General features: G+C 37.5%; 2 protein-coding genes and 1 pseudogene across 2 annotated transcripts; 1 reads left to right on the forward strand and 2 right to left on the reverse strand.

Moving 5' to 3' along the window:
* Positions 1–433: 433 nt before the first annotated feature.
* On the reverse strand, positions 434–15,462 carry LOC139938996 (ras-related protein Rab-35-like). Its single transcript, XM_071934700.1, has 6 exons — positions 15,302–15,462; positions 12,776–12,826; positions 9,663–9,786; positions 8,711–8,835; positions 7,682–7,806; positions 434–6,538 (listed from the first exon to the last, which is right to left on the reverse strand). The coding sequence occupies exons 1-6, from the start codon at positions 15,351–15,353 to the stop codon at positions 6,401–6,403; spliced, it is 615 nt and encodes a 204-aa protein (XP_071790801.1). The 5' UTR covers positions 15,354–15,462; the 3' UTR covers positions 434–6,400.
* Positions 15,463–15,593: 131 nt separating this feature from the next.
* On the forward strand, positions 15,594–25,758 carry LOC139938748 (sn-1-specific diacylglycerol lipase ABHD11-like). The gene is made up of 6 exons (XM_071934368.1): positions 15,594–15,859; positions 19,467–19,602; positions 21,773–21,949; positions 22,743–22,913; positions 23,684–23,868; positions 24,742–25,758. The coding sequence occupies exons 1-6, from the start codon at positions 15,648–15,650 to the stop codon at positions 24,878–24,880; spliced, it is 1,020 nt and encodes a 339-aa protein (XP_071790469.1). The 5' UTR covers positions 15,594–15,647; the 3' UTR covers positions 24,881–25,758.
* LOC139938044 (uncharacterized) lies at positions 16,296–17,096 on the reverse strand (annotated as a pseudogene).
* Positions 25,759–26,587: the final 829 nt, after the last annotated feature.

Below are 26,587 nucleotides of genomic sequence, written 5' to 3' on the forward strand. Positions count from 1 at the left end.
AAATCAACTTTATCCACCCTCCGTTTAGAATTATGATATGAATATGATTCTGAGATAAGTAAGGTATTGTCAAGATTATAACGCCTCTTACAAGAACTTAGCCTTTCGATTGGGTGAGAGCATATCACGTGTCTTATTCTTACGAGCAAGCTGTATGAGCACGACACCCTATACAAGCAGCAAACAGGTACTATACCCATAGTAAAAGCAGTTTCTTGGTACCTAGACGTCTAGGCATAACCTACGTATAGGGTGTTATCAAACAAATATTGATTGCTTGATTGCTTTTACTCACTCAGCGATTCTGGAGCATTCTATTTTAAACATAATGCAAAAACGATCACCTCAGGAGTCGGAGTAACACCGTAGCACTCAAAGTAGTCAATATTTGCATACTATTAATAAAATAAGTGGACTCGTTGGGAAGCACAAGTAATATATAAATGTTATTCTCATACCTTCATCATATAAAATAACAAGAATCCTGCAATTATACATCATTGGATTTCAACTCAAAGCTCAAATAAGTCTTGATTATAATATGCCGTTCGTTACATAAATCCAAACTACATGAATGGAATGAAGCACTCGGATTAAAAGTTGGTTCATATTGGACATGTACATAAAGGCCTGAATATATGAGATGTTCAATAGACCATTATGACTTAGCAAGTTTTATGCAAATTAACAGTATTGGGTTGATCTGTGAAGGACACGCAATCATGCATGCATGTTAATGTTTAAACACATGCACAGTTGAGAATCTACCCCTGAATGAATGTCAACTGTTTCTCATTCATGTCATTTATATGAATCAGCCTTTAGGGTTCATAAATTGCCTGATGATATCAACTTGATATGGCTGGGCCCAATTTCATGGCTCTGCTTACCGCCAAATTCTGCGCTTACGATCATGATTCCCCGCTTACGTGCCAGCGCCAAATTTTTGCGCTAGCCTTGTAAGTGTAGAATGCCTAGGAACGTGGAGTACACACACGCAGAAGCCAAAATTCGCCACTAACCAGTGCTTCCGTAAGCGCTGATACTGTTCTTAGGGTAAGCAGAGCCATGATATTGGGCCCTGAGTGTTAAGAGTGAAGTGGTGTAGCAGGTAGCACTGTTCTTGAGCCATGTTTGTTCTGTTCCCTGCCAATAAACATGTATTCCTCCACTCAATGACAAATAGGGAGTGGCTGCCAGACTTCATTTTTGATTTCACTGATGCCAATTAAGGTTAATGCCAATTAAGGTTAATGCCAATGTTGTTTACGTTTCCACAATATTACACAATGACAGTGAAAGTAAAAATCTTCAATTGATAATGGGCCCTTTGTTTCTTTTATTCCCACTATTTGGGTTACATTGTTCGCAGTAACCACTAAGATGACATGACATAAACAGTTGTGATGACAACACATTAATCTTTGGCCAGTTAGCCTGGATGAAAGCATTATGGCCACGTCTTGTGCTGACCACTGGCCAGGCGAATCAGCTCCAATATTCATTGTTTTGATCCAAATATAGTCGTCATTCAAGACATAACTGTGTATATTTCTTATCAAATACCAAGTCAAGATTCACAAAATACATGCACCTGTTAAATTGAGGGCACTCTAAATAACGTTTAGTGTGACCGGTAATTCACATGGAGCCACACAGTCATATAAAGTGGTCCCTGCAGTTACAACCTGTGCTACTCAGAAAGAAAATAAAACTGCACTGTGAAAGTGTTAGACTAATCCCACAATGATTTCAGCTATTAGAGAACACAACATGGATACACTATGCGTCAGAGTTAACGTTGCTAACATCTTATACCAGGAGATTTCACATTTTTCTCCCACTGGTTAAACATTGATTTGAATGGAGGTACACAAGATGGCCATACTTCTAACATTCAACTGTCCTAAGCAATCTTATAGCAGTTAAGTCTGATCATCTACTAGTAGTACTACTACTAGAGTACTAGAAAGCAAAAGCTATTCATAAGAACAAGTAGGTAACTAGCAAAAATAAAATTTGTGTTTGACTAATTTGAACAAAGCGTTTTATAACCTTTGGCTTGTGAGGATAATGTATTAAGCAAAGCAGCTCTGTATTGCACAATTCCAAAAACATCACAAATCACAATATTCACTTTGTGCAAACAACTGCGCTTTGCCAAACAATTCTCAAATCACTAATGCTAGCAGAAAATAAAATATATTCAAATATAAATTCAACGATCATCTGAAAGAAGCTACACCATACATGGAGAATCAGTTGTGATACATACACGCAAAAGATAATGATGGCAGTGATGCAGTAATTAGTGTTGGTAACAGATGTATTACTGCTATGTTAAACCAAAAGTTTTTTACCAGTTTTTTTTTCTTTCTGATTTCCGGAGGAAAAGAGCATGATATTCAACACTTGAAATGCAAATATCAATTTATGTTTGAAGCTTGAATGTTTGAGGCATTACTTTTCATTTCCACACAAACACATTGTATAACTTGTTCTCCATGTTTAATACACCATTCATGCATCTAATTGGTGTGCACTTAACATATGTATACATTTATATGTACATGATTAATACTCCTCCGCTAAATTACAAAGCCAATTTACCGTTAATAGAAAATACATAAAATATGTGTAGAAAGTCATCTCAGTTTAACAATGGATAAAATAAATAGGTCATGTGGATGTCAATCTGTGACCATTAGGTTTGTTATGGGGATATAGTTGAGTGCCCAGCAGACAAATGCGTTATTGTCTATTACTGAACTTTGTTTCCTACAATGGATTGATTAATGATTGCTTTCACACACATTTAAAGACAGTGGACACTATTGGTAATTGTCAAAGACCAGTCTTCTCACTTTGTGTATCTCAACATATGCATAAAATAACCAACCTATGAAAAGTTTAGCTTAATTGGTCGTCGATGTTGCGAGATAATAAAGAAAGAAAAACTGCCCTTTTCACACCAAGTTGCGTGCGTTCAGATGCTTGATTTTGAGACCTCAAATCCTAAAACTGAGGTCTTGAAATCAAATGCGTGGAAAATTACTTATTTCTCGAAAACTACATGTACTTCACTTCAGAGGGAGCCGTTTCTCACAATGCTTTATACTGTCAACCTCTCCCCATTACTCGTCACCAAGTGAGGTTTTATGCTAATAACTATTTTAAGTAATTGCCAATAGTGTCCACTGCCTTTAACCAAGAGTGATGTGAGCTTGAAATAGCAAAACTACAAGCAATAGGTACATCATGACGCAATACTGCTCTGACTTACCCATAAGTGAAGACTAAAGTAAAAATGATGGTTGAATGAAATCTAGAGTTTAGGATAGTTGAATACTCTACCGGACCAACCAACCATGATTTAAAGTCCCACCCACAACATCGGCACAGTGTCTGCTATGCTGACATTATTGATGACAAATGTGTGTTTGTGGCACACTGGCCAAAGAACCATTCAATAGCATTCTGTTATATCAACTCTTACCTGGGAACCTCTTTCTGCTAAACAAGATTTACATTTGCTTAGCAACTCGGTGCTTTTAAACATATTCATGAAACTGGGACATGTGCCTTGTTTATGCAAACGCATTGACCAAAGTAAGCAGAGAACAGCAACAACCAATCATTGCATTGCAACATCATTACAAGCAAATGACATTCTGGCAGAGTATATTGCTTCTGCTAAGCAACTTTTTAGTTCCACAGCAAGTACAAGGTACATGTACCATGCTTACTAGCTCCATGAAACCTTACATTATGTTGATATAACACTAAAGATCTGAACATATTCACCATTAGCTAGTCTAACCCCAAACTCAACCAAAATGCAAAACTGTATGTAGAAATATTTAGCCTTCGAGAAAGACTCTGCTAGGGTCGAAACGTCAAGCCATTAACTATTTTTTGTAGAAATATTTACATTACATATCAGTGCATAGAAATTTGAAACTTCTTGTCAAAGTAAAAAAAGGAATGTCAATAATGATAAATTAATGTAATAGTCATAGCCTAGAATTTTCTATTTGTATTGGCAAGACCAAGTTATATGCTAGTGTGCTCTGGTTGTTTTATCATGCAGGCTACTTGACATCCATGGTTACATGTTGGAAGCTTTCTACATAACATTTAAAGACACTGGACAACTTTGGTAATTGTCAAAGACCAGTGTTTGAACTTGGTGTAACTCAACATGTGCATAAAATATATTGAGCTCAATTGGTCATCGAAGTTGCGAGATAATAATGAAAGAAAAAACACCCTTGTCACACAAAGTTGCTTCCAGATGCTTGATTTCAATTCAAATATTTTACTGAGAAATCACTTCTTTCTCGATAACTACTGTACTTCAAAGGGAGCCATTTCTCACAACGTTTATACTATCAATACCTCACCATTGCTTGTTACCAAGTCAGTTTTAATGCTAACAATTATTTTGCGTAATTACCAATAGTGTCCACTGCCTTAAAGTTCAAGCAGTGTCGTTGGTGCAAGAGGACTGTATTAGAGAAATCAGTAATGGGCTCTGTCTTTCAAACCTATAGTTCCTCAAAACAATTTTAACTTATCAAACTAGCTAGAGTTGGACTATTGAATGATATGACAGGAAATATACAACAATTAATTCAATGTTTTACACACAGTTGAGCCCTTTAAAAATGATTTTTGATATTTTATACAAATATAAATTGTTACCAAAGGACGAATGTAGTTTATTTACATGCAATGCTACACAAAGTCAAATACCTGAACACAATGAAGCACTACCCTTATTAGGTTTAATCCTCTCTCAATCAAACATTAGTATGAGTTGTATGTATTAACACTAATCAGCCCCAATTCCCATGTAATCCCCAGCCTGGTTTCACTACGTTGATGGATTAGTCTTGAACGTCAATGCAAAACCAACGATTCTTTGCTAACCAGAATCAACCATATGGATGTGTAACTGCTTTTTATTACAGATTTGACACAGTTTCTGATGAGAGTGTCAGGGGTAAGAAATAACATTGTACATTCATAACCTTCAAGGAAAATGAAAAATGTACACATAAAGTATCCAATACCCACTTGTTCAATACGGTCATACATGTAAACTAAAAGAGTGTAAGATCAATTCTAGCACTGCAAATTAAACCACTAAGCAAGACAGATGGAAGCACAACTGGATATAAAATAGATAAATCAGATTAATGTAGTGGGCATTGGTGGGAAGGGGCGGTGCTGTCTTTTTTGAAAACTTGACTCAAAGCTTGTGTAGCAAAACTCACACATTTGTAAGAAAGTTAATGGCAGACAATAAAATGACAGTCACATACTAATGAGGCAGCAACCTTAACCTAACACAGCCACTGTTATCCAAAACACACATGCTTAGAATAACACACATGATGGCAAATGAACTGGTATGTCTGCCGCCACCTAGTGGCTGAATGTCTCCAATTGACTAGCAGTATACATGTAATATTCCTTCCCTTGATTAAAATGTCTCAGTAAAAATCCATTTCTTAATATATACAGACATGTATAGAATAAAGATTGAAGCTTTAAGCTAGGCTCAGCTAGGCTCATCAACCAGACTGATTTAGGTGGTAAGAAACCACTTAATAGCGTTACCAGGTGGACTTTCCCAAATCGTTGATTCCACTCTGATTACGAGTTAATTTACTTTCTGCCAACTTGCCATTCTTCTACTTGTTGTAAAAGCACCGTTGAGGGCGCCCTCACATGAAAGCAAGCTCATCATGTGATGATTGAGGTGGTAAGGGCTGGATTTGATCTTGTCTATTTATTTCCGATCAAATTGTGGCAGTGTGGGAGCAAGCAGGCTAGTGAAGTGGTATTCGAACTTGGTTGTCAAAAAGAATTCGGATTTAATTCACATTCAATTCTGCTTGTATTTTACAATGCTTTGTGCATTGGACAGGTCAAGCAGTATGAAAAGAGCTAATACCTTAAAAGAACTCATGACATGTATCATGGAAGAGTAGAAGTAGTTTACAGGTTTCCTCAGGCACCTGAGCTATAATGATATGACTTCCAGGCATCCTTGACTTCATAATTTGCATTACAAAGTGTTACAAATAATGAATTTGTTTTAACCATTTCATGCAGTTTTTCTCAACAATTTGAAAAAAAGATAACTTTTACAATTAAGCTGCCAATAAAGAATATTTTGTTGAAAATGAAAACAAGAAAAAAGTAGGCAAATTGGAATGAGTAAACAAGTTCTGTAATCTATTACTGATAAGAGCTCCCTTTCCAATTGTGTCAAGTATTAATACAGGGGTAATGTAGTCCCACTACAGGGCGCTATGTACACCCAATGATGGTTGTAGAGATTGACTTCAATGTGCTTACTATATTCTAGGTTGAGTCTTGCTGCTTAAGATCATTTACAGCATCCACTCTTGCTCTTGTTTCCTTTCCTTCCATTCAGCTTAACTGTCTGGGTATTGTCCTGGGCAGTCTGCTTAGCAGCATTCTCTTTCTTTTGCTTCAGTACTAATTCGGTAATTGCGTTAAACATCTGTAAAATACAATATTTGGAACATCAATGATGGAACCAGCTCGGATGACTAAACTATGCACTTCTAAAATCAGACAATCATGGAACAAAGAGCTAATAAAGACAATATTTATTTTGGTTTTTACCCATATGTGTTAGCACTGTACACCGAGTGCTGTTAAAAGAATCACATGCATATTACTCGGGTGGGATTGAAACCAACAACATTTGGAATTCTAGAGCAGTGTCATACCAACTAGACTACCGAGATTACCCGGTAGCTAGAGGCAGTTCCAAATTAAATGTAAACTTGCGGGTACAACCATGTGTAAATCTCTATGAGTGAGTGTTGGCTCTGAAAAGAGCCGGTTTTGGTCTTGACGTTTTCGACTCATAAGAGATTTACACATGGTTGTACCTGCAAGTTTACTATTTATTTATAGTTCCTTCTTATTTCTCCACACCAAGCAAAGCTTCAAACGATTTAATAGTTGTTGAACTTGCATCGGGGATAAAGAATATTCATTTTGTTTTTTTACCCATATACACCGATGTGTGTTAGCACTGTATACTCAGTACTTACCAGACTTCTGTGAAAAGAATCACAGACATACGCATGTATTACTCAAATGGGATTGGAACCAACAACCTTTGCAATTCTAGAGCAGCGTCTTACCAGCTAGACCACTGAGATTGCCCAGTGGCTATCAAAGACAATGTTACGACAGCTATAATTCCAAGTGTAAGAATGTCATCATTTATAACAAAGGTACTTCTTGACAAGTCCATTTGATACGGAAGTGTATTTAGGACATACCGGAAAAGGTTCTACTATTCTGTACGAGCAGATGACCATTCCGCCCGGGCGGATTGGTAGTCCGCCCAGGCAGAATATCAATTCGCCCGGGCAGAATAGTGGAGCCCGACTTTATTTTTGGGTACATGTATGTCCTTAATACACTTCTGTTGTTTGCTTATTTTTATGAGCAAGGAACAAATCACAACAAATGTCCAATTGCAAATGCTGATAGTCACAGAGGCAAAACATTTCAAAAAAAAAAAAAAAAAACCAAAACTGACAGTTATACTTGATGAGTTCTTCACAGAATGTATAATTTATTATTTTTAACATACAATATCGCTGAAGCATTCTTCATACATTACCTCTTCTACATTGATGTTTTCCTTTGCACTCGTTTCAAATAATTGAATGCCCATTTGTTCAGCAAAATTTGTTGCGTCTTCTGTTAGGACCACTTTTCTCTCTGGACAGTCATTTTTGTTTCCAACTGTGATAAGACAAGAAAAGATAAAATAGTTTATCAAGAACATCTGGTATTATTGTTTTTGTTTGAAAGAAAGGACAGGTCTTTCAAACAATCTTTTCACCTTTGATTGTAAATCATCCTGAATTGCTGTTTAACTAAAACCATGCTAATTTCTTACTTACAAGTACACAAAACATCCCAAACAGGCATCCCAACATATGCGAAATCCTAGTGTTCGAATGGGCAGGTGTGTAGGTCAACCTGTTAACTTGACTTTCTTATTAGAGATGGGCATGTCAGCATGTGATGATTTGATATGCAAGCCCTTCACTATGTAAGATGTGCCCAAAAGCAGTTCACCATGCTTTAGAATGCTAGAGGTTAGCTGCAGCTCTGTGAAACTGGTCTCCAAACATTATGGTTGGTACCCATTTAAATATACATTCATAAATACCCCAGTTCCGCTATTCCTATTGGTGGAGAGCGTATCATGTGGGGGTGTTTATAACTGGTTGTTTTTGGATTGCATTTGTGCGGTTTAGCCCACAACCTTATTTCCAGGGGTGATCGATGTCGCCGTGCCATTTTAGCCCATGGGTATTTGGATGCATTAGGCACACAAATACATATCCGAAAAACTGTCTCATAAAAATGCACCACACGTACAGAGCTAGACGTTGGGGAAACCGATAATTTTGTACAGAGTTTCCGACTTAATTAGGAATTTTAACCAAAATGGCATTTATGAATGGGAATAAATGAGTAGTGACTCGTTCTTAAACGGCCGTTTAAAACCTTGCAGAGTCGTGGCCGAAGGCAAGGGCCTTAATCGCAAGACCATGACCCTGCCGGTTTTAAACGGCCGTTTAAGACCTCATCGCTACCCTTTTATTTCCTTATTAAAAACAGGTAACAAGACACTTACCTAATATTCTACTCACTACATCACAATTTTGTTCAATTTCATGTAGCCATCTCTTTACATTGACAAATGTCTCTGCACTTGTGACATCATATACTACTATAACTCCATGGGTACCACGATAATATCTGCAAAAACAACATCAGGCAATCAAGAATTATATCAACGACTTTTCATCGATATGGTAGTTTACAAATAAACTTGTACATATGTTTTTGATGTAATTTTATTGTTAACCAAATGCCATTAGTCTGTGACTTTTTATTTGGTCTTGTATTTTTATATGAAAATAAACCAATTTTGAATTGAATTGAATAGGTACAATTATTCGCAAGGGAGTTGAGCAAAGGGCAACTGCTGCGAATTGTTCGTTGCGAATTTGTGACGTCAAGATTCGCTTCGTATTCGCATGAAGTATGAATCGGGCTTTAGAGACCTCCATGTAAAAGTTTTATGGTACATTAATAGAGGCAAGAGGGGCTTTGTTCTCTACTGACATTTTGAAAGTAGAGCTCTTTGAAATACTCCTTTAGACTTTGTGATTAATGTATCTACAATATGTACACTCTTCTCGGTAAAGGATACCTTGCTTTTCAGCAATGAAATACTGGACTTGACTTTGATTGGCACTAACATGTACATTGACATTACATATCACAACGTATACATTGAACACGACATTGTGGGTGCATTCGATTAGCTTCCCTGGGTCTACCCCGTGGTGCACTGCTCACTCGGGTGAGCCCCCGAACAAGAGTTAAACGAACGATCACTCAGCGCTCTCGCAGTGACGCCATGCACCTGGGGCCAGCCTCCAAGTTACCCACTCCACAAGCAGGGCACTTGTGCTGAGTGAGCCCCTGGAATGACGTCAAAGCTATTCAAACGCACCAGGAGCAGACCGGGGTCGACCCAGGGAAGCTAATAGAACGCACACATTGTAAGAAGTACTTACGTTGATGTAATTGTGCGGAATCTTTCTTGGCCTGCTGTGTCCCATATCTGAAGTTTGACCCTCTCACCATTCAAATCAATTGTCCTGATTTTGAAGTCCACTCCAATTGTTGTAATATATGTTCCTGTAGTTAAACAAAATTGACAAACGCTGAAGGTTTTGTTTCCAAATGATTAAAGTTTGCAAACAGAAAATAATTTGTTCTTTATATTTGCTCTCATTTCAATCACAATAATGCAGATTTGTGTAAAGTATTTTCTTATTATTTGTAAGGGAAATCCACACCAAGTGAGCTGAATCTATTTTCCTACTGTTCTTAACTCAAAGATGGTGTTAAATTTGCACCGGGGATAACAATATTCATTTTTGTGTTACTTTTAGCCATATACACAGTGTGTGTTGGCACATGTAATCAGGACTTTCCCCCAGTTCTGTGAAAAATATACAATCAAATTGGATACTACGTTGTAACTGTCTGGCTGTATCACAAATGTGACACACAAAAAATCATGCATACTTCGTCTCGGTAAAATTATCAATTCCAGGCCTCAGCATGGGTTTAAACCACTAGTTGAAAACCTCTTCACAACACATTGATTTCCTTAATATTAACCTGGGAATATGTATCCATAAAGTATCTAAAGTACATTTCTACTACAGTGAATTGTGAATCTGACTCAGACCTTCGGCTTCATGCCTTATTACTCCACCTCAGATTTGACCCAAATGACTCAGGACATGGACCTAGACTCAACAGAAACTGTTATCAGCTCCATAGGCCCCTACTGCACATGTACACAATGTATGAAATTAGTGAAGTACATGGTTAGCAGTCATAAAACAGTCTGTGCCAAGTTAACAAACCCACCTTTATCTGCAGTAACACTAGGTATTAAAACTTGGCCCTTAGCCAATGCTATTTATCTCTCAGTACGCTCTTATCCTCAAATCAGATGCTTGAACCAGAGTGTGATATCAGACGATAACCTACTCCAAATTTTTTATATTTCACTCTGCGTATTTCACTTCTCATATGGTCAGTGCACAAAATTACATTTTAAACTTTCCGCATGCAATATCAAAAACAAAAACACAACCTAACCTCATTGACTTCATGAGGCTGGAAGATAAATACGGCCTCGTTGGATATGGGCACAGATGCGCAATATTTTTCTGTATTCCACTCACACTTGTGTGAAAACTTGTGTGATAAAAATATACATGTTTTGTGCTGATGTCTGTATTGTGTAAATTGGATGGAACCTAATAAAGGCGATGATTCATGTTATAGTTGTAAGGAAGGAAGTCATCTTTTGGTTTGTGGTAAAAACAAGGATTACTACATAACATAATGCAGGGTATACAATGCAGTGCAGTGTCCATTGTCATTGTCAAAGAACAATGTGTACAGCTTTTAAGACGTATTCTGCAAAAAACATGTACAAATGTAGTACATTAGTATTGCATTGTGATGTCTACTGGTGTGACTCACCTTGAGTCATATGACTGATCTAATCATACCATGTATGAAGGTTTTAAGCCAAGCTGCAAACAACATGTGCTTGCAACAACTTGTTGATGTGTAATATATTTTGAATAAACTTGCAAAGGTTAGCCATCTGTGCAAATGAATCCATTATTCTGTAGTGTGAACAATTTCAGGATTGAAAAAAAAAAAAAAAAATGTGTTTTGTAACAAAACAGGTTTTTTGTTTCAATCCTGAAATTGTTCACACTACAGAATAATGGATTCATTTGCACAGAGGGCTAACCTTTGCAAGTTTATTCAAAATACATCACTTATTGTTTCATGCCTTCATCCTTAAACAGAAATATTTTAAGCGATGTGTCTACCAATATCTACTGGTCACTAGAAAGTATGCAAAAATTATGTTTTGTACAAAATGCAAGTACATGTCATGTATTTATAGCTCTGGTGTTTCTGTTCAGCAGAGTGTGGGTTCAAGTCCTGGTCATGACACTTGTGTCCCTGAGCAGAACACTTAACTTAACCGTTTCTTTCCACCCAGAGGTACATGTAAATGGGTGTCTGCGAGGGCAGAGATGGTTCTAGTGAATGATTTGTAAGCTTAGTGGCGCATATTTGTTGCACAGGCTGTATATTCCCAGATAGTTGATGGTTTAAAAGGGACACACCTGCTTCCTTTGGCTATTTGGGCAACAAAATGTACTAAGATATGACTTCAAATCATCAAATTTGACCGTTTTTGAGAAGAAAAAAAACCCAGAAGGTCATCATGTTCATATGTACATATATGAATAGACTTTATGGTTTAACCATTAACACTTGATTTATAAGTACAAAATAAAGAAAGAAATGAAACTTAAAAAAAAAAAAAAAAACCCAGGAAAATGGTTCACAGTTTTCAATCTTCAAAATATTGGTACAAAAATATTCTGGAATTGAAAACACTGAAAGCGTTGGATCGAATCCCTAAAACCATAAACTGTACAATAAGTACTTCACACAAATGTACAACCATTACAATAAAAGTGTAATTTTTCATTGTCAATGATCTATCGGGATTACCAGCAGAGACTGTGACTAGTGACTTGGTCCTTGACTTGGCATTGAAACTATCTCAGGAAATGACCACATCCTTTAGACTCCAAACCGCCTACACTATCTCGCAATGGCATTCAACCATTATCAATCAGTCTAAATACATCCATGTTGTAGCACTCCAAACCGCCTACACTATCTCTCATTACAACATTTATCAATCAGCACAAGTTGGACATGAAATGCAAATTCAATGACCATGAGTTTCATGTGTCCATGCATAATGTGACAATGCATGTGTTCCTCTAAACACTTCAAGTACAAATGCAAACATCATACATGACATGTCTATACTATACACAACAGAAATTTCACAGCACAATATTTGTTTGTTTGTTTGTTTGTTTGTGTGATTGTTTGTTTGTTTGTATGTAAGTACATTACAAAATGCATGCTTGTGGTTAATGTATTCATGCAAGATGTTTCATCATCATGACAACTTGTGCATAGTACATAGACATGGCTTGACTTTTAAGAAACTCTCCATTCATGCTATTAGACTACTACATAGTTGTACTTCTTTAAATACCTGAAAATGTGTTATCTGCAAACCGAAGAAGAAGACTGCTTTTGCCAACTCCTGCAAAGAGACAACAAAGAAATGATAGAAAAATACAGAGAAACCACCCAACCAACATCAGATGAAATTAATAATAACATGAAATCAATCACTCAAGATTATTATGGAACAAGTAGATGTGAAGTCCAAAATAAATTTCACTTGTCAACAAGTAAACTGCAACATCCTATGCTTGAAACAATTTCAAGCGGAACAATTTAAATTACTTAGTTAAAACCCCAAGACTTTTTTCCCAGTTTTATTAGGGCCTATGACATATTATGGCACTGTTTCGGGTTGTCTTTTAAAAAAATACATAAAGATGCATGCCTGCAGATTAACTTTCAAAACAAACAATTAAAAGTTATCTTTGAAATGACAGAGCAACTGTAAAACCAATCAGCTTGGTTTTCTTTTTGGTTTAAATGAATGAAACCAAATTGAATTCAAATTGAGGCTGAAATGGGAAAAAATCTGGTTCCTTTCTTTGAAATGATTTCTTTGAAATGATTTCTTTGAAATGAGAACCATAAAACACACAGTATTGTAATACTGCCAGGGAACAGTGAACAGGGTCATGGCTGCTGTGTGATTCGTGTCAACTGTGATGATACTCTCAAATAGGGTAAACATGGTAAATGACACACCGTCTAATATGAATCTGACACCAACGTGAATGTCTATAGTTACATTTATAAATACAGAAGAATACAAATAAAGAGTTAACTGTTTCAGACTGAGTTTATGTCAGCATGGTACATCATATGTATGTAAGATGGACAGAGTTACAAATCTAATGGGTCATATCAGATTTGTGTAAAACTTGCAGGCCGTTCAGAGACCTATTGGATGACTTAGACCTCGGGATAAGTACTGAAAAGGGGACTATTTTGGGGGGTTCCCTGGTCCCCATCTCTGCACTGCATGAAATTAGACGCATAAGGGTTTTTGATGGTGCTGAATCCAAATTTGGTTGTTGCTAAGCTCTAAAACTGCATAGTTTATAAACCGACCAATTTGGGGGTAATTTTAGATCAAAACCAATATTTTTGGGATACCATCCGGGAAATTCCAAGCAAACATGTACATGACATCAAAAATAACTTTCTTTCCAATTATAGCTAACAGTAATATAAAATAAATTTGTTTAAGTTGTTGATAAGGTACGAACCCAATTTTGCAAAATAAGAACTCAGCTTGGGCTCCATGTAGGCCTGGTTGGCTAAACTGACTGGAAAATTGTAATGTGACTGACCGTGATGCGACTGACCATGGTTTTGCCATGTATACCTAATATTTCAAGTTGCTGACCAAATTTCCTGTTGGATACTCGTGTATTATAAGAGTTGGGTGTTACTTAGTAGTAAAACTTTCAAAAGTTTTTTAGTTAGAGGAAACTTTTGAATCGTGACTTGTGTATTTTTTACCATGTCCTTATAGGTAGTCTAATGTGACTAACTGCTTTTAACAACGTTAACACTATGGAAGTGTCGTGGCCGAGGAGAGCACTGAATTCAAACTCTGGTGTTTCGGATCTGCAGAGTGTGAGTCCGAAACCCAAGCAGTGACACTTGTGTCCTTAGGCAAGACACTTAACCATTGCTTTGTCACTTGATAGTCAACCTCATGTTATACCCATATATGCATGATCACGCGCACTGATTCGTGTTGTAGCAGGCACATTAACTACCGGTATATAGTTTTTTTACGGTCCCTGCAGCATGCTGTTTTACCCCGCACCATGATTGCCGCTGGTTCTTCTCTGGTGATGGCATGTGGGAGTGGTGAATACTGCCTTGAATAAGTCTTTACAATTTGTCATCGCACATTCGCATAGATAGTAAACAATGACAATGTTGTTGACAAATGTTAACTGAGTAATTGCCAGCTTAAAATAAAGATTTTTCATAAATTACATACAATCGAGGTTGCACAAATATGGTTTATTTAAATGTCCTTTCCACAATTGCACAATTTTCAATGGAAAGTGACACAGACACCTGAGAGGAAATTTCATAACAAAATGTGGGTTTCTCTTTGGAAAATCATCTCATGTCTGACGCTATGCTATGGATTACGCTATGGAGCAGGGCCAGGAAGCAGGCTAAAAAGAAGCACGAGTTGATTAGCGGAGGGGGTCTAGCTATATCTCATCATATGACTGTCGCTGCCTGTTTAGTGTTTAGTTAGTTGAAAACGATTGACATTGATTTTCCCAAACAAACAAAACCCCAACAACAACTTAATTTTAAGAATTTAACTTCTTTCGTTATTGCACAGGGCCTCATTTAAAAGTAATAATTTTTGTCTTAAGTTAATGAGTAAACAAATCATAAATCAAAATCATCTAGGGTAAAACAAATTTTCACGAAACTGGTTATGCACCAGGTAATGCGTATTTTGCTCATAATCTGACATGTTGTACTGTCTGACTGTCTGAACCAGTGTCACTAGTTTAATTTACTGAACACACCCATTTATTAGCACGGTACTTACCGCTATCTCCGATAATTAACAACTTAAATAAATGGTCGTACTCTTTGGCCATACTGCCGCTGAGTTGATTCTAAGAAGTTTAAGTTCCCGAAGCGAAGTTTTAACCCCACACACACTCTCTCTTCTTTCAGTCAATACGGAAACAAGATTTCTTCGGCAAACTAGACTCCGCCTTATTTCGTGACGTCATATTAAGGACCGTACGATCTCTGTTCAAAAGGTCAAAAGTCAAACGCGTAATAATGTGTGTGTGGCCCATGTGCATTATTTGAACTCATTATTTTGCGGGACATGCATGCTTTGAACTGCTCGTGGTTGAATGTTCTAAATACATGTAGCTGCTAAAATGACATTGTTTATCAGACGAACTCTACATTCACTACTGAGAGTAGTAGTAGAACAACCATGCAGCCTCAGGAGGAATGCAGCACTTAATAAGAAGTTGAAAGGTGTTTCTGCTGGAACTGGAAGTTCAGGAATCGAGAGTTCTTCAGTTTGTCAGCACTTTTCTACCAGCAGCAGTACCACCAGCAGCATCTCGACTCATCCATTGAAACAGTACGGAACCAGTTTCTCCTTCCACTGACCTACCTATGAGAAGAGAACTGTTGAACAACATAACAGAGTCTTCTTTGGAAAAATTTCCAATATCGTGCCCCCACGTTTTCTTTTGAATCAATATATTTCTGAAATGTTCAATTCATGAGTAAAGAATATCTAAATTCTGAGTATTCGTTAGAATAGATATTCCTTTTGATTGAAATGAGTGAGAAAGTGGTGGCAGGATACGGAAGTCTAATCCGTGTCAAAATTTACATGCCTTTTTTTCTGTGCAGACTCGGTAAAGTTTCAATACATGCCCCATACAGTTAAAAAAACACTCTGTGTTTTTTTTGTTTTTTTTTACTTGATCTGCACAAAATCAGCTTTAGATAAATAGGCGTACTTTACCTGTATTAGTATTACCTGTAGATTCGGGCTCTGCATAATGAAGGCTAAATGAAGCCTTATAAAACGCCCATCCATATTCACACAAAACTTACTGCAAGGTACTGAATGCAATGGAAGTAGCAAAGTCAAATGTGAGAGCAGAAGAGAATGAACTTAATATTTCCATATATCCTGTGGTAAACATCCTGCAAAACTACATGTCGATGTTTTTGGTGAGGTAATCGTCAATGGCATTTTTGAAGATGTTAGTTGAATGGGAATGAACAACTGCAGCTGGTAGTTTGTTCCAAACATTACAGACTCTCTGTGTGAAGTTGTTCTGACGAATTCTAGTTGGTCTGCGTTCCTTGTTTATCTTCAGATCATGGCCCCTTAGACCCTTTACATTTCTTGACATGTCAAATAGCTTGTCTGGATGGACATCCTGGAACCCATGCATCACTTTGAAAACTTGAATGAGGTCACCCCGCAATCTTCTGTAGGCAAGCGTTGGGAGATCGAGGAGTAGCAGCCTTGTGTCATATGGCAAATCCCTTAACGATGGAACAATTTTGGTTGCCCTCCGTTGCACCTTTTCTAGCTTGTTAATGTCTCTCTTCAAGTAGGTTCACCAAACGCTGTTGGCGTACTCCAGATGTGGGCGAACCATGGTCTTGTATAATGCCTTGAAAGTCTCCTCATCCATGTAGTCAAAGGTCCGTTTTATTACACCTAGAATTCGAGTTGCCTTGTTTGCTATTGCTCCAATGTGCTTACTGAAAGTTAGTGACTTGTCAAACAGAACACCAAGATCCTTTTCGTTGTCAATTTCTTTCGAATTTCTGGAGTGGTTTCCTTCTGTCATGGTATAAGTGACTCTGTCGTCCCCTTTCCCGTAGTGCAGTACTCCACACTTAGCAACATTGAATTTGAGCTGCCATTTTGAGGACCAGTCACCCAACCGGTTGAGGTCTTCCTGTAACTTCTGACAGTCGTCTTCTTCCTTGACTGGAGTGAAGATCTTGGTGTCGTCCGCAAACATCATTACAAGACTGGAAACTACATTTGGTAGATCATTGATGTATATTATGAAAAGTATTGGCCCAAGAACACTGCCCTGCGGGATGCCACTCCTCACACTGGCCCAGTCTGATTTCTCACCATTTAAAGACACTCGTTGCTTTCTTCCAATCAAGAAACTTTCGATCCATCGAATCAGCTTACCACCAAATCGATTTGCTTCGGCCTTATTCAGGAGGTGCAGGTGTGGGACCTAGTCAAACGCTTTCCGGAAATCTAGGTTGACTACATCAATATCTGCACCTTCCTCAAGCAGTTTTGTCCACATTTCCATTAGAACGAGTAGTTGCGTTACACACGAGCGACCCTGTATGAATCCATGTTGTTCCTCCTGAATGATGTTATGTTTGTTCATAAATGCCACAGTGTGGTTTCTGATGATAGACTCCATAATCTTGCATACTATCGAAGTGAGGCTGACTGGCCTGTAGTTCCCAGCATCTGCAGCACTACCTTTTTTGAAGATGGCGGTAACTTCAGCAACTTTCCAACCTTTTGGAACTTCACCATCATCCATTGACTTTCTAAAGATGATGGCAAGTGGATGTGCTATCTCATTACATACTTCCTTCAGTACCTTTGGGTGTAGTCCATCCTGTCCAGGGGATTTTGTTGGGTTGAGTTTCTGCAACTGTTTCACCACTTCTTCCACGGTAAAGAAATGTAAAAGGTGTATTTTTCGATCGTTTCACACTGCCAGGGTCCTACACGGATCGAAGCGGGATGCGTCATTGCTACAACTGTTGTCTTTATACACAGCAACTTTTTTTTATTATTAAAGACACTGGACACTATTGGTAATTGCCCAAGACCAGTCTTCTTGCTTGGTGTATCTCAACATTATGTATAAAATAACAAACCTGTGAAAATTTGAGCTCAATCGGTCATCGAAGTTCGAGATAATGTGAAAAAAACACCCTTGTCACACGAAGTTGTGTGCTTTCAGATGCTTGATTTTGGGACCTCAAAATCTAATTCTGAGGGCTCGAAATCAAATTCGTGGAAAATTACGGCTTTCTTGAAAATTACGTTACTTTAGAGGAAGCTGTTTCTCGCAAATTTTTATACTATCAACAGCTCCACATTACTCGTTACCAAGTATGGTTTTATGCTTTTATTTATTTTGAGTAATTACCAATAGTGTCCACTGCCTTTGTAATTTTTTGTGTAACTTCGTGTGGGGATGGCACTAGCTATCCTACTATGCACATTTTACTCCCATGGATTGAAAATGTACCCAGCAGATTGTTGTACAGCTTTCAACATGTGTTGGAATGTTCAGCCTGGATCGAGAGTTCTTTACCCACAGGTTGAAATACGTGTGAAATCAATCCAGATAACGAGGATCCGCCTGTGCCTTGTCCAACACATACTTTCTGTAGTGTGAAATGGTCTTTACACTCTGTTGAGTCTGTCCACAAGACCATAACCACCCACCATGTTTTCACTTTTAATCAGGTGACTGTGGGTCAATGAAGTCTGGTACATATGTAATATGGGGATGGAGATGAGATTATTGGTTATTTTGTAGAGCATGTTTACGTCTTTCCTTTTATGTGGAAAGACCGAGATCTTGTCTCATGGCTGTGACACTTGCATCTTTTGTAGTTTCCACAGATGAATCGTACAGCTATTCTTTGAATTTTTTTTCTAGTGTGTCTTATCTGGTTTTGTTTGTGAGGGTCCCATATTGCAGACGCATACTGTAACTGAGGTCGAACTGGTGAGATGTAAGCCTGCTTTTTTATGTCGGATGTGCACATGCCAAGATTTCTTCTCAGGAAGACAAGGGCCTTTCCTGCCTTTGATGTGCCACATATGTTATAAGGGTTAGATATGATTGGCTTGGAACTACACTCAACTCTTATTCTCCCAAGGTGTAGGTGTGGGTAATTGGAATCTTTTTCCTGTGGATCCGCATTGTGTAGCATTTTTTGGCATTAAGTCTCCTCTGCCAGAGGTCAGACTGCTCCTTCAGGCTGTCCAGATCTGTTTGGAGCTTGGTAGTGTCGGAATTGGTTTTGATGGTAAGGAATAACAGACAGTCATCTGCGACCCACTACTAGGGGCAGTATGTTTGCAGTGCACTTCTATCATGTCTATAGTGTCCAACCATAATCAAAAAAAGCTTATTGCTTTTTTTTTTTTTTTACAGGGCAGTGAAACTTTCTTATGATGTTATTGAAGGATCACCAGAAATATCTCCGATTATTATTCTGCATGGTGTCTTTGGTTCAAAAAGTAACTGGTCAACACTCACTAAGAAGATACACAAGGAAACTCAGGCAACAGTAAGTATTCTTCTTTTAGTCATATGTATCAATACAGTGTTGAATCTTGAGTGTTGCTTTATTGGTTAGATGGAATAGAGTGCTTTCCCTAATATTCACAAATATTGTTGGAATATTGCTGTGCAGTTTGAAGTGAAATTTCAATTTAAATGATTGTCTTTTATTTTTATTTTTGGGGTGGAACAAAGAATTGACTAGAGTGGGATTCGAACTAACGACCTCCGGATTAACGTGCCGACTCTCGACCAACTGAGCTATCTAGCCCTATATTGGCGGTGTCCCTACTTCAATATCTTTGTTCGGGGGTGCCAGTCAGAAGCCATACAACTGTTAACTGCCGTGTAGCCAGGGATCACACCCAAATTACGATACAACCCTTGGAAGCGGCAGCCAGGGGATCACCTTAAAGGGATGCGACTTTTTGTTTCAGATATCAATATAAACCACAAGGGAAACTGACTGGGTAAATTTTGAAATGATTTTTGGGTTGAACAAAGAATTGAGTAGAGTTGGATTCAAACCAACGACCTCCGGCACGTTAATCCGGAGGTCCTTGGTTCCAATCCCACTCTAGTCAATTCTTTGTTCAACCCCAAAAATCATTTCAAAATTTACCCAGTCAGTTTCCCTTGTGGTTTATATTAAATGGTTGTCGTAATAATATGGAAAAAACTGGCATTCTAATCACAAACTGACGGTGTTCTGACATGGAGTTGTCCCAAAATCATCAAAATCCCTATAGAATATGATAAATCAACATTTAATTGATTGATTTCCTAATCCAGTATTGTTATGATCATAATGAATATTTCTTTTTTAAGACGGACAACACAAAAAACTGATTTTATTCTCGAATGACAATGGGTTTCAATTAAATTTTTGTAACTTTAAACTTCTAGGTGTTATTATCCAAAGTGATCTAAAATGGAATTTTCATATCTCTGAAATTGTTACCAAAGCTTTTTGTCGCTTGTTCTATGCATTTTGAGAAAATCAGGGGTTCCTATCCAAGATATGGTTACTGTGTAAAATCCTACATCAGACCCTTTTTAGAATAATATGCCTAGCAGTATGGCATAGTTTAATTACTCAATCCCAGTCTCAGAAAATATAATTTATCCAAAAGAGAGCAGTCAAAATAATGCTTGGAAAGAAATACCATTATGCTGAAACTCTTGATTTGATCAAACTTCCATTGTTGGCTGATCGCAGAAACATCTTACTTTACAACTTTGTGACTAATCTTTTGAAATTGGACTGTCACAGACAGTTGCTTTCACCTTTCAAATCTGGCTCTAATTCAAGGGTCTAAACTCAAATAAGTAGGAAATTTAGCATTCAACAACTTGTCCACATTTTGTAATAGTTGTCATTAATGGTTATGTTAGACCTGCATGAAATGTTAAAACTTTGAGGAGGGATGGACTTATAACAAGCAAGTTCTGTCTTACAAATGTGAAATTTACTTTTATTCCTAATGCAAATAATTTGCTGCTTCCAAGTGTATTCAACTTCCTAATTTTCAGTTTCGTTAGTTGTATTTGAAGGCAGTGGACACTATTAGTACATGTAATTACTCAAAGTAATTTTTGCATAAAAACTTGAGTAATGGAGAGCTGTTTATAGTATAAAACATCGTGAGAAATGGCTCCCTCTGAGGTAACGTAGTTTTCAAGAAAGAAGTAATTTTCCATGAATTTGATTTCAAAACCTCAGAATTAGATTTTGAGGTCTTCAAATCAAGCATCTGAAAGCACCCAACTTTGTGTGACAAGGGTGTTTTTTCTTTCATTATTATCTCGTACTTCGACGCCCAATTGAGCTCAAATTTTCATAGGTTTGTTGTTTTGTGCATACATGTATGTTGAGATACACCAAGTGAGAAGGCTAGTCTTTGAAAACTACAAATAAGCCTTTTTAAGGTATGGCGGAAAAGATAGGAGTGTACTGTTTGTACTGTTTGGTTTGGGTGTATACACACAAACTTACCTAAACCTTATGGTGTTGTAGCATTGTGTCCGCCATTTCTCAAAAAGGCTTAAATAGTGTCCAGTGTCTTAAGTATGTTTGAAATTTGATATTCAGGCCTACAATACATGAAAGGTGTAACATAGGGTTTAACCTATTGAGTGCAACTTTATCCAACATTCAATGCTTTTATTCCCCTTAGGTCATTGCAGCTGACCTTCGTAACCATGGCAACAGTGAACATGGTGATGGAATGACCTTAGAGGTCATGAGGGATGACCTGTTAATGCTAATTAGGGATGAGCTTCAGATTGATCACTGTACTTTGATTGGCCACAGCTTGGGAGGCAGGGTTGCTATGGTGACTGCATTGAGTCAGGTATATGTTTGTCTAGATCATCGTAAACTTAAAAAAAAATGCCAAACAACAAAATCTTCTTTGTATTCAAAAGAAGATATCTCTTCTAACTGAAATGTGTGCAAAGAGAATGCACCTCTGTACCTTGTCTTAGTTTAAACTTTAAGGCCTGACTTAAAGATGCCAGTCATCTGCTGATAGAAATGCCTGCCGCCGATTTCACCAAACTCTTCCTAACTTAGGATTAATCTTAGGACTTAGGACGGGTTCAGTTCCGTATCCAAATACATAGGACGAATTGAACCCATCCTAAGTTATGACGGGTTACTCGTCCTGTCTCGAGTTGGATTAATCCTAGCGTTTTGTGAAATCGGTTGCTGAGCCTATGAAGCCGCCCTCAAGTCAAGTAATGTGGACACATAGAAGAATCGCTGACTGACGCACATGTATCAGGCTTCTCTGCCTAAGCAGAAATGAATCTGTGCCCAACCACGTTTTTTTTATTTTGGAACTATTGGGAGCTTCTGGAGTAATAGTTTTCCTCAGATATTGTCAGTGCCACAATGAAACTGGACTTGACAATGTAAAGACAACACATTTCTTATAATACATGTAAGCACAAGGATTTGATGCGTAGCCCAGTACAAACAATATTTAGCTAATGTTCATGTCATTTGACTTGAAATAGTCAAATAAGTGTAAAGCTTTAGAAGACCAATGTCATGCATAAATTTCATTTGAGATTAAGTGTTACATATTTTCAGGTGTTACAATTTACCTATTACCTGATTGCTGTTAATGTTTTATGATGCAGCCTCATCTGATAGAGAAGCTTGTTGTGGTGGATGTGTCTACCGTGTCATCTAAGAGCATCTTTAACTTTCAACAATTCATCTCAGCTATGAAATCCGTCCAGTTTAATCAGAATACATCGCTTTATGAAAACAGGAAAAGTGCAGGCAAAGAACTTGAGACAGTGATTACGGTAAGGTTAGGTAGTAATTAATAGCTGACAATATTTTTGTGCATGGTTTTTGTTGTATATTTGATAGTAATTGGTGGAAAGTGTAATGTAATTTGATCTCAAAACAGAGACAATATGTTTTGGTTATCAGTAAGATATGAACATGTTTACACACAACTTTAAAGAATCAATCTTCCACATCATGTTGTACATTAAAAGACATAACATGGCATCTGGCAAAATCTGATTTGATATTTTTTTCAAAAAAACTCCAACTAAAAGGCACTGGACACTTTTGGTAATTACTCCAAATTTTTGTTAGCATAAAAACTTACTTGGTAACGAGCAGTGGTGAGCTGCTGATAGTATGAAACCTGGAAAATTACTTCTTTGTCGAAAACTACGTTACTTCAGAGATAGCTGTTTCTCACAATGTTTTATCCTATCAACGGCTCTCCATTGCTTGTTACCAAGTCAGTTTTTATGCTAATAATTATTTTAAGTAGTTATCAATAGTCTCCATAGCCTTTATTGCATATATTTGTAAAACCCACATTCTGTCATTGATACATGCATAAATCGTCTAAAAAATACTGGTTTAATCTCTCGGGAAAATCTTTCCGATCACAACTGAAATGTATACACATTTTGTTGATTTCTATAACTTTTGAATTTATGATAAACAGGGGGCACTGCATTTAAATATGTTTCATCAAAAATAAACCTTGTTGCTTGAAATTAAGGTGAAATGAATCAATAATTCATCTGAGTGAATTAATTTTCAAACACAGGAAGCTGGTATTCTGCAGTTCATCTTGACTAATGTTATAGAGAGGGAAGGATGCATTCAATGGAGATTCAATCTTCATGGTCTGGATACCGGTTTACAGGACATCTTGAAGGAGCTTCCTACAATAGACGCCACTTACAATGGCCCAGTACTATTTGTTAAAGGTGGAAAGTCACAATATATCAGGTAAAGTATTCTCAAATAGGGAAGTCAATAGTGAATATAAGAGTGGCAAGGAGGTCTTAACTGGCCGTTTAAAACCAGGGTCATAGACATGCGATAACTGTCGAGACCCTGCAAGGATGTAAACGGCCATTTAAGACGGAGTAACTACTCTTTTATTTACTTCCATAAATGCCCTTGTTAAAAACCTCAGTAATATTAGAAAATCTGAAAAACTATTTTGTGAATTTTGTATTCCTGACGCTTCTTCCTGGCCCGTTGAACAGATGTTAGATTGAGTACCACTATGTACTGATTGTGTAACTTGTAAATAAGCACCTGAGTAAGCTTTCACGTCACAAGTAAAACTTCACTCCTGGTATTTATGAATAGGTTTTGAACCCGTTGTAGAAGATGTCCATGTACAGTTTGTAGTATTCATTCTTGTTCTCTACTTATAAGTAAAAACACTATAGCCAACCAGGGATACAATGTTTGGTAGAGATTTTGTGCATGGTCGTAAATTTTGTGCATGATCTGGTGTTCTTACTTTGTTTGGCGAATCCAAGTAAAGTTAGCGCATTGGGGAATAGTTAGCCTTGAGGTCTTTCATGTTCATATCACACAGAAAGAGGGCTAGGTGATCATTTCTGTATCCATAGCAGAATACCAGACGGCGATTGTAAAATGTTCACTTTTTTACAATTGCTAGTAACAACATGCCCATGTGCTTATATATGTTTACACAATTTTTCAGTTGCATGTTTGTTGTCTTGTCTGTTTTACTTTGTTGCTTTTTCTTTTTGCCCTGAATGGTTCCTTTTTGTTAAATGTGTGCAGTTAAATCTGTTGTAATAAATTAAAAATTAAATTTTTGGATTTTCTTATGTTTTGCAGAAAAGAACACCTTCCTGCAATTAAACAGTTTTTCCCCACTGCTGCCATCTCAACAGTAGAGGGCGCTGGTCACTTTGTTCATTCTGAGAAACCCAAGCAGTTTTTAGAAACAGTTGTTCCATTCCTCAAGTCATCGTGATAGGAATGTGCTTCATCGTGGGGCAAGTATCTACTCAGGGAGGCATTGTAGGATAACATTGTTGAGATAAACAGTACTAATTATTAATTATTTGTTTTATTGTAGCTTTTGAACATATGCAAAAGTAAAGTAATATAATTGTTTTGGTTTGAACTATTGACTTGTATTCAATCTATGAGAGCTTTTAAAGGCACTGGACACTATTGGTAATTTTCGAAGACCAGAATTCTCACTTTGTGTATCTGAACCTATGCACAAAGTAACAAACCTGTGAAAATTTTATTTTAATGAAAGAAAAAAACACTCTTGTCACATGAAGTTATGTGCTTTCAGATGCTTGATTTCGAGACCTCAAAATCCAATTCTGAGATCTCAAAATCAAATTGTTGGAAATTACTCCTTTCTCGAAGACTATATTACTTCAGAGGGAGCCGCTTCTCACACTGTTTTATACTATCAACAGCTCTCCATTGCTTTTTACCAAGTTAGTTTTTATGCTAACAATTATTCTGAGTAGTTACCAATAGTGTCCACTGCCTTTTAAAGTATCCATTATCAACAGGTGACCTCAATCTCCCAATATCCTCCTCTCCTATATTACTTGACACTACATTGTTTTGACTTAAGATTGATTGCAATGCCTGACTGAGTGATAAGCAATTGTTATTTTTGCAAACAGCCTTCAGACATGTCAGACCTTCCGAACCTGTCATGCAATGACATGAGCATTTTGGTACAAGCCGTTTCTGGCCGCTATTGTCTTTTAACACACTTCAGGGTTATAAATCTTGTACACCCAGAATGAGCCGTTGAGATTGACATACATTTTCATGTTTCAGAGATGAACAATGCTCATTGGATTGATAAGTACATTACCACCTGATAAATACACAGACGAAAGGATTTGTTGCTGCAGTGAACTCTGCCATGGGTTCTTTTTTTATTCCCTATTCCAAATCCTGTGGTAAACACTAATTAATAAAAAGGGATGGCCCTTTATTTATTTATTTCATTCCATCCTTTAAATTTATCCACTCATAATGAAGTATTCCAATTATATACATGTCAGGGTTTACTTGGGTGTAGCCTGGGGTCGATGTGTGTTCCCACGACACTGGGTTGAGGATTACTTCTTCAGGGTTTACTTGGGTGTAGCCTGGGGTCGATGTGTGTTCCCACGACACTGGGTTGAGGATTACTCCTTCAGGGTTTACTTGGGTGTAGCCTGGGGTCGATGTGTGTTCCCACGACACTGGGTTGAGGATTACTCCTTCAGGGTTTACTTGGGTGTAGCCTGGGGTCGATGTGTGTTCCCACGACACTGGGTTGAGGATTACTCCTTCAGGGTTTACTTGGGTGTAGCCTGGGGTCGATGTGTGTTCCCACGACACTGGGTTGAGGATTACTCCTTCGTTCACGCAGTAACAATTACACTCAGGAAAGAAAGTGGAGGCTTTACAGTACAGCTGATGATCGTTGAATGTTTGATTGTTTAATAAATCCCATTTAAATCCCCTACAACAAAAGTACAGAGAGATACTAACTCCCACAATTGGTTGGCTGTATCAGTACAAGTCGGTACTGTGCTTGTGTCATCATCTATTGTGTCACTTTCATTACAAACAACTAAACCAACTGACACTTGTATACCCATCATGTGGTTGGATGTGAACTTCTTCCACTTCTGTGGCTGTAATTGCACTTGCA

The sequence above is a fragment of the Asterias amurensis genome, chromosome 6 (genome assembly GCF_032118995.1).
Source record: "Asterias amurensis chromosome 6, ASM3211899v1".
Lineage (NCBI taxonomy): Eukaryota > Metazoa > Echinodermata > Asteroidea > Forcipulatida > Asteriidae > Asterias > Asterias amurensis.

What these genes read in the sequence shown, in the direction of transcription:
- LOC139938996 (XM_071934700.1), bottom strand. Translation starts at nt 15,353, where the DNA reads ATGGCCAAAGAGTACGACCATTTATTTAAGTTGTTAATTATCGGAGAT. An exon ending in GTTAATTATCGGAGATAGCG is followed by an intron (nt 12,827 to 15,301) that starts GTAAGTACCGTG and finishes GTCTCTTTGCAG; the next exon opens with GAGTTGGCAAAAGCAGTCTT. An exon ending in AAAACATCAATGTAGAAGAG is followed by an intron (nt 6,539 to 7,681) that starts GTAATGTATGAA and finishes TGTATTTTACAG; the next exon opens with ATGTTTAACGCAATTACCGA.
- LOC139938748 (XM_071934368.1), top strand. Translation starts at nt 15,648, where the DNA reads ATGACATTGTTTATCAGACGAACTCTACATTCACTACTGAGAGTAGTA. An exon ending in ACAAGGAAACTCAGGCAACA is followed by an intron (nt 19,603 to 21,772) that starts GTAAGTATTCTT and finishes TATTCCCCTTAG; the next exon opens with GTCATTGCAGCTGACCTTCG. An exon ending in AACTTGAGACAGTGATTACG is followed by an intron (nt 22,914 to 23,683) that starts GTAAGGTTAGGT and finishes TTTCAAACACAG; the next exon opens with GAAGCTGGTATTCTGCAGTT.